The 8,596-nt window shown below is 38.2% G+C and overlaps 1 protein-coding gene across 1 annotated transcript; it reads right to left on the minus strand.

Moving 5' to 3' along the window:
• Nucleotides 1-5,578: 5,578 nt before the first annotated feature.
• Nucleotides 5,579-8,127, minus strand: LOC113716903 (sm-like protein LSM2). The gene is made up of 3 exons (XM_027241457.2): nucleotides 7,944-8,127; nucleotides 7,629-7,787; nucleotides 5,579-5,901 (listed from the first exon to the last, which is right to left on the minus strand). Exons 1-3 carry the CDS (start codon nucleotides 7,944-7,946, stop codon nucleotides 5,782-5,784), a joined length of 282 nt encoding a protein of 93 aa, XP_027097258.1. The 5' UTR covers nucleotides 7,947-8,127; the 3' UTR covers nucleotides 5,579-5,781.
• Between the last annotated feature and the right edge of the window lie 469 nt (nucleotides 8,128-8,596).

Genomic DNA, 8,596 nt, shown 5'->3' on the forward strand with positions numbered 1-8,596 from the left:
TACAAGTATATATATATATGGAGGTTAGTACGTATTGATTAACACATCAAGTTTTAATTACAAAATAAATGTCGTCTGGTTACAACTTACAGCATCCGCATAAGGCTCCATTGCACCAATCTCAGGGGCACCAGCAACTACCCCAATTAGATGCATACACCAACATGCAAAAACCACGAATGCGTCATTTTAGAACAAGTAGTATTCACCAAATTCATCGAATTGCACTAGTGAAGAGTCACTCACAAATTCATCGAATAAATGATGTTACAAAAAGCTTCATACTCAAAATTTCAAGTGGATTTTTTCCGGCCTCAGTTCCATCCCTAGATTTGTTCTTGATCATCAATTAAGAAGTTAACAGACGGAATGATGTAGTATTTGTTTTCACTCGTTCATCATTTGACAAACTCCATTCTAGATTGGTTGGCCTTTTGACTGTTCCAAAATTCATCCAACGTACAACAACGATTAAAATGGTTGCTTCATCGATCCCAGATTCAGTAAGGTATGGTACGTATGTTAAACAATGATTGATAGAAAAGAAAGGTTAAAAAAACAAGAACTACGTCGTCTTTATTCTATATCATGATTACCATCCCTGTCGTGACAGCATTTGCAGAGTATGGACGACATGCATGAAAGCGATGTAACAAGAAGTTTTTTCACTCTTTTAGTCCAATTGCTGTCTCATGCATCAAGCGATATTGAGAAGGACGAAAAGCAGCAGCAGATCGAGAGCGTACCTTTGTTCGAGTGTCAGGGATTTTCTGTGCGCTTAACAGCAAGAAATAAGAATCAATAATAAGGCGAATGAATCGCGAGATCGGTCGAGAGGAATTAATAAGGTGAATGTTTCACGAGAGAAGGACGGTTGGAGCTTATATATTATGAGAAACAAAATCTCTGGACAAATCTCGAAACTTAATTGCACCCATTCTTACTTGAGTCAAGTTTCTTTAATTATCTTTCATTAGTATAAAGGAAAAAAGATTCTTAGCAACATACAAGAATTTGAAGGTCCGTATCTTCTACTCCAAATGAATATATTTTTTGTCCGCGAACTTCCCTTAGATGCAATGGTCGGTGATTATGAAAAGATTCAAGGAAATGCTAGTCCGGGAGCCAATGAGGAGGTTGTATCCATAATTGATTTTTTGCGTATCGAGATCTCCCAATTTTTTTAATAGGTACCTTCCCTAGTACGTGTGATAGTTTCTAATCAGAAAGATAATAATGCAGAGTTTTTAGTTTGAAGAATGTTAATTATCTCAGTAGAAATATACTCTCTCTCTCTCTCTCTCTCTATATATATATACACACACATACACACACACAGGACATAAAACTTGTCAATGATTGTTGTTTTTTTTTTTTGGGTGTGGGGGGGGGGGGGGGGGGGGGGGGTTGGTGTTGATGGCAAAAACTGATTTTAGGTTGATAGCTTGTCAAAATATTTCCTGGTGTTTCCCACGGGTGGACCGTCGGGTATGATGATGAAGATGAGAAGGCTGTGAAAAGTGCAGAAGAGGCCCATCAAGACATGCTGAATTGGTTGGTGAAGTACGTCAAGGCATCATGCAGCATCTGGTGGGAATTTAAATAAGGAACCAAAAACTAGCAGTATTAGCTTTAACTTATAAGCTGTGCTAGTATGAATTAAGGAACAAAGAACATTCTCAAAGTCCTAGACATGCCATGGTACGTGTGTTGTTTGTTTCAAGACATGCCATGTTTCTCAAACTAGTAGTTGCATATGATTGAAACACAGGCTTGAACAAACTTAGTTGAAAGTGAACACCAAATAAATTCCTCCTTAGACTATAGGTAGGAGTTCAAAACCACACCTGCAGCAAAAAAAAATTCAAAGGTGATGCTATAGCATCCTCTTGTTCTAATCAGGTCTACATACCTACTAGCTTCTACATACAAGCCTCCTTAGGCTTCTCTTCCTCTATAGATTAAGACAGAATAGGTTATACAATTGTTATCTTGCCGGAAAAAAAAAAAAAAAGAACACCAAATAAAAAGGTATACAAGCGAAGTATATACAAAGAAAAATGTGCATAAAACAGGTTTTGTAGTTAGAGATGACATTAGGGCTCTCTAGGAGAGGCAAAGATCTAGCGCACGTTCCTGTTATTTGCCAATAACTCCAAATCACAAAAAAAGGAGAAAATCTGGAGTTAGCGATAGAAAGAGCCTATCTACATAATTGTGCAACCACTATCATCTCCATAGGAACCATATCCAGAAGCTCCAAAGAAACCATAACCGGGTTGTGACATTCTGGGATGAGAATAGTGGTCATCAAGGTGACTCCCATGGTAAAACATGGGACTTCCTCCGTGGAAAAATCGGGCAGAGTGGTGGGGATGATCGGCACTGTTCCACGCAGGTACCTTCTCATGAAAAATGGGTATTCTGTTGTGAAGTTTGCAGAAAGGATCCCTGCATGGTTGTGGATCAAATTTGGGCGGTACATAATCTTCAAATTCGTGGTCATCATCTGTAAGGCCTGGTGCAACCCAATGAGTACAAACAATTTCACAATGATGCACAAAGATATATCAAATTTAAGCACAATAAAGAAAATTTAATTAAAGAGAAAAGATAAGAAATGCAAACCAAATATCAATCCAATAGCCTCTTCAATAGATGGCGATGCTAACCAAGATGTACAAGTGAAGGCTCACTCCTTCCTCACGGCCAAATATCAATCCAATAGCCTCTTCAATAGATGGCGATGCTAACCAAGATGTACAAGTGAAGGCTCACTCCTTCCTCACGGCCAAATATCAATCCAATAGCCTCTTCAATAGATGGCGATGCTAACCAAGATGTACAAGTGAAGGCTCACTCCTTCCTCACCCCAAACACACTTTGGTTGAGCCAAGGAGTTTTACAACTATTCAAGTTAACCCTCAACAACCTACACTTGAAAGATCACTCACCCAAATAAGAACTATTTTATACAAATGAGGCAACCTTCACCAAGGTTTTACCACTTCAAGTGATAGGTTCACCTTCACCAAGGTTTTACTCCTCCTAGAGAGTAACCTTCACTTCAGCAATCTCACAACCCAACTTTCCCAACCCCTTATACAACCAACAAAGAATCTTTCTATTCAAAAATCTCACTTGTAAGCTTGTATTTTGTGTTGGCAAAAGTCTTGTGTCTTCTTGTGCTTTGGGGTGTTTATAGAAGGTGAGAAATGGCTCCAAAAGGCTCTCCAACGGTCAAATATTAAATGCTGTCAAAACTAGCCATTGGCCTGTCGGACGTCCGAACCACCTGTCGAACGTTCGAACCCTGCGTCCAAACCACCTGTCGGACGTCCGAACCATGCGTCCGAACGTCGTCAGAGAGTCATCAAATCTTTGCGAAATTTCTCGGACGTCCGATGCGATCGATGTGCGTCCGATGCGTGCGTCCGATCCTTCCGGACGTCCGATGCTTCCTCACGAGCGTCCGACAGAGTTTCCTTCTTGATGTTCTTCATCCTTTCGGACGTCCGATAGCTTCCTTTCGGACGTCCCACATGAGTGCCCTGTTTTTGCTTCTTCTAACAAATTGCTCACATAAAAACATAAGCCCAAATCTACATTTTGGTTTGTTAATCATCAAAACCAAGGATTGATCGACCAAGGTCAACATCATCTCCTTCTTTCTTACTACTGCAATTCTGGCGACAGCCAGATTGCTTCTGCTCCATCCCAGTTCGTCGGAAGTTGTAGTCTTCCTTCCCGTGATAGTTTTGTCCACGGTTGAAGAAGTGGTCATCATAAGCTTGTCTCTTGTCTTTGTTGGCCCCTTCTTCGCAGGACAAAATTTCCGCACTTTTCCCCATTTTTGCAATGGAATCTAGCAGTAACTTTGGGTCTACTTTGCCTGCAACATACACCAACTTCTTTTCTGGATCCACTGCAACCGAATAGACTCCTGGATAGCATTACACAGCCGAATTTTCAGATCTCGAACACAAGCATAATTAGTTAAGGTAGCCATATATATATATATATATATATATATAAAAACATTGAATTCGGATTGGGAAATTGGAAAACAATCTTAAAAGATACAAAACATAAAGGTATTGTAGCGAACAACGTAGAAGAACTACTATGACCATTGATACTCCATAATGCTTTCTTGAGCGTCTCAGGGCAGTCCTTGCAGCAATTTATGTTCACTCTAAGAACAATGATCTGTGGGTTAAAATAAAAGTGCTAGTTATTATTTATTTATACTAAAGCGTCCAAAAAGAAAGAAGAAATGTAACATGCTAAAATGTGCTAAATTAAATTAAAGTGATCTGAGTACCGGATAAAGAACGTGAGTTTGATCCATCGTCAAAGACTTGAATTAACAGAAGAGACTAATTTAATTCTTGGTGATCTTCTTCGCTTCAGACAAGCGGAGAGTTATTAAAATCTGTTCCAAAAACTCTGGAGGGGAATAGGAGAGAGCGATGACAAAAAGGTTGCGACGAGTTTTTGAGGATGGAAGAAAATGCAGAGGCAGCGAATCTATAGCATTGATGGGATATATAAATGCAAAATTTACATATGCTTAACATTTTAGTTTTAAAAAAGAAAAAAGGGGAAAATCTTACAAGTTTCTCTACGGGGAAAGAACCTAAAAATGTCCAAAAAAGATCAGAAAACAGATTTTGAGGAACCAGTTAAGACATGCATGATTATTTGACCGACAAAGAATCTGCCTACCTCAATTAAGTTATTTGTCTCTATCTCCTTTGAGCCACGTAATTAGAGTATCCATGAGAGATCTTTAGATTTCGATTAGAGAAAATGGACACAAAGGCCTGTTATCCTCCCTAAATTACGCAAAGAAAGGAAATTTATTAATTTCTGGTTTAAAAAAAAAAGTTATGATAATATTAGTACGTATATTGGATTGACGAGGGAAGGAAAGAAAATCACAGTGATACCGTCAACATGGGCACCGGGAAGTCCCTTTTGAACAAGTAATTCCAATTATCATCTCAGTTCAAAGAAAACTCCTCCTTTTTTTTTTTTTTTTGGGTGGCAAATAACTAAAATTTTTGGATGAATTCAAGAATGCTGGGACTGGACTTGCAGGCCCCGTTCTGAGTTGTAAAAATCTTGGGACCAATCCAGAATATTCAGCGACTGGATTTATTGGCGCTTTTTTCGTTTTCAACGCGCTTATATGAAACTTTATATGTAACCGCGAGTCCATTGGGCTAAATCTCAGTTACAGATAATTTTTCTCGATTTACTTTTATTAAAATGTAAATATAAATTCTCTGCTTCATTTTTGGAGCCTAAAATTCGCTCTTTTTTTGCCCCTTTTAAACAGGCACACTAGGCACATTACAACTCCATGTGATTATTTCTTTTCCCATTCTCTTGCAGCAATTCCTAGTCTTTCAAATTAAAAGTATTCTGTTTCTAAGGATTTGCGGTCATTGAACGTCTATTCTCCACCTGTACAAAATATTTATGGCTCTGCTCACAAGCCCGCCAGAAGAAACTGCTTAGCCACCAGGGTGCCCGGAGGTGAGGCGGCTTCCAAGTACAAAAGCTAGCACCGTCCAAGAAACAACTTATCAAATATAAACGATGTCAAGGCCATCTTAAAAATATCCCGTACGGTGAACTCCAAAACATTTCTGACCAACCACATTCTACAAAGTAAACAATTGAGAAGTTTGCTAATACAAATATAAGCCATAAAACTGATACGTCAAATATCTCAATCCAAGGCTCATGCACAATAATGTCATTGCTAGATCTTTAGCCACCACGAGCTTCCCTTCTAGTTGCATCATGAAGCAGTTCGATGTCAACTCCCTCTGGTGGTAACTGGACGTATCTCACCACTGACCCTCTAATGAAGCAGTTCCTCACCGAAAGCTGCAATTGAATGACCAGATGAATGGATAATTCCAACATTATGTCAAGCAAAATTTAAGAACAATCCAGATGTAAGATGAGAACGCGAGGAATATGGCCTAGGAAGGGGCATGATATCTAAACTGATCTGAACGTGTTAAAATTGAGAACTTGATTGGATAGAGGGAAAGGATTAACAGTTCCAAAAAAAACACTAAATAAGTTTAAATCAATAACAGCTATGGGTGCATCTCAAAAAAAATTCTGACACGAACACAAGTATGCCCTGTCCTGGATGCTGCCAAACCAAGAAGAAGAGTATCATAATGCCACTAAAGGTTCATCATATCCAACATGCTAAAGGCCGCCAATCGTGGACGTACCAGATGCCTTGTTGGAACCACGAGGTCCACTGCTTCCAATTCCCAATAGGAGCCACGCTTACCATTTTTTCATTCTAAATTATCTTCATAAGTCAGTGACTATAATCATCTTATAACAATATGAGATGAAATCTAAACTTTTCATTCAGGACAGACTTACTAGTCATTACATTAACACAAGGGGCAATAGCCAGCTCTGTACTTCCAGTAGGTTTAATTCCGTATTTGTCCTGACAAGAATAGATTGCCAAATACAGCCCAGTAGAAGCAGAGACATAAACAATATAATGAGATGACAATAATTTGTTCAGACCCATCCACAGACTAACTTCTCATACATGGTGGCAGAGAAGAATAGTGAATCTCCTATAACAATAGAAGAACCAAATCAGACACGGGAAACAGCCACAAACACCTAGACCGTTAGTTCCAACAGTGGACTAAAAAACGTTTGAGAGTTCTGACTGAAAACTTTTAGACACAACTGATAAGGCCTCCCCAACCCACCCCCTTGTTGCAGCATTCCTTAAAACCGTGATCTTTTTTATTCTTCAATCAGAAAAGATGTGCATCTAACATTGCTATAGCACATAGTATTCGATAAACCTTCTAACTAGAACTGCAAAGTTTTGTTAGAAAATTATTCGACCTTTTCATCCATGAAACCTCTAACATTTTCAACTATATATTACTCCTTGGATTAGAGAAGCACAAAAAGGCAAAATATCATTCAGCTTCCATTATACCTTTGTCAATACACTTGAAATGAAGAACAATAGATCATGAAATTTACCTTTACCAGAAAATCAAAACCAATCACAAAAGTTAGTCAATTTTCAAAAATTATTCATAAGCTCACAGATTGATGTACAAGAAAGGACCAATAGTTGTAATATATTTTGGTCTTTGAAAAACACACTACATGTTTGTAAAGTTTTTATGCATCTTGTATGAAAAATCAGGTTCCTCAGGAAAGTAACGAGTACAAGAAGCACTTGAAAAGAACAATACATTTACAAAACCCAGAGTCACAACAAGAAAACCGAAAACCTTAAAGACTACAACACACTCAAAAATTACTTAAACTATAAAGTCATTCAAGAAAACCATGGCACCACATCCTTCTCATGTTGATTCCTTGTTAAGATTCCAAAATCACATGTTAGATTCATACACTTTCGTAACACTTTTAACAAAGCAAAAGATGATCAAAGAGAGATACAAATCACGCATTGAACAGAAAATTTCTTAGCACAACATCAAAATCAAACGAGAAATTGAATAATTTTCACTCGAAATTATCAAAAGCCCTAAAACCCACAACAGAAACATAACCCTAGAAGAAAAGAGTAGAAACGCCTGTACCATGTGGGGATAGTTTTCTTGATCAACAACCCTAGTATTTTCAAGCTTGATATTGAGGTACTGATCGACCGAATGGAGGGTCCCTCGAATTGCTAAATCATTCTTTAGTTCCACAGTGACTTCTCTGCCTACCAAATCCTTGAAATAGGAGAAAAACAACTGCAAGAAAACACGAATCCACGTCACAACAATTGAAAAAGACAGTCCTTGAGGAAAGCATTAAAATTCTTATTGAAGCATCAAAAATTTGAAAACGAAATTTAAAAGAGAGATAGCCTCAAAGAACAGTATGTATTGGAAATAGAATAGTATCACCATTCTGATTCTTTTGGTTTATCTGTGCTCCGGCCGGGACGAACTCTTGAGACAGGAAGATTTGAAGCTGAACAAGGAAAGCTGAGCAGCAAAGCAACTCTCAGGAAAGGGTCTCGGGGAAGGAAAGGGGAGACTACTGGTTTAGTACTACGATTTTTCTCTAGGCAGGTTATTGTGGGGCGGACTGGGTTGGCCACCATGAGGGATTTTAAGTCCTTGGGCCTATTGGCTATTACTCTTGGGGCATAGAACGGGGGATTTCAAAACCCCGATTTGTATTTCAAATTCAAAATTTTCTAAATTTTGTTCAAAACCCCGAGTTTGTTTGGACAAAGAGATTTTGGAAAAAAAAATTTTGCCTCACAAATCCCAATCACCTTTTTATCTTCCCAACCATCTTTTTATCTCACATACATCACATCACAAAAAGTGCTACAGTAAATATCTCAAATAAATCATCCAAATAAACTCTTATCCAAACAAACTAATCCGTAGGCGATTTATTCTCCTCTCGGTCCTTCATTGACCCTTTTGCGTCTACCCTTCCCCTTTGTGTAGAGGTGGAGCAAGAATTGCATGAAAATTATCGTGTCAAATTTTTTTTTAAAAAAAAAGAGGTTTTTTGAAGATTTCTAGGGAGGTTTATGTAATTA

This window comes from Coffea arabica, chromosome 1e (assembly GCF_036785885.1).
Source record: "Coffea arabica cultivar ET-39 chromosome 1e, Coffea Arabica ET-39 HiFi, whole genome shotgun sequence".
NCBI classification, from domain to species: Eukaryota; Viridiplantae; Streptophyta; class Magnoliopsida; order Gentianales; family Rubiaceae; genus Coffea; species Coffea arabica.

Excerpts from the sequence above, each read along its gene's own strand:
- LOC113716903 (XM_027241457.2), bottom strand. Across the intron at positions 5,902-7,628 it reads AAGAAAACTATCCCCACATG|CTTTCGGTGAGGAACTGCTT; the intron begins GTACAGGCGTTT and ends ATTCAATTGCAG.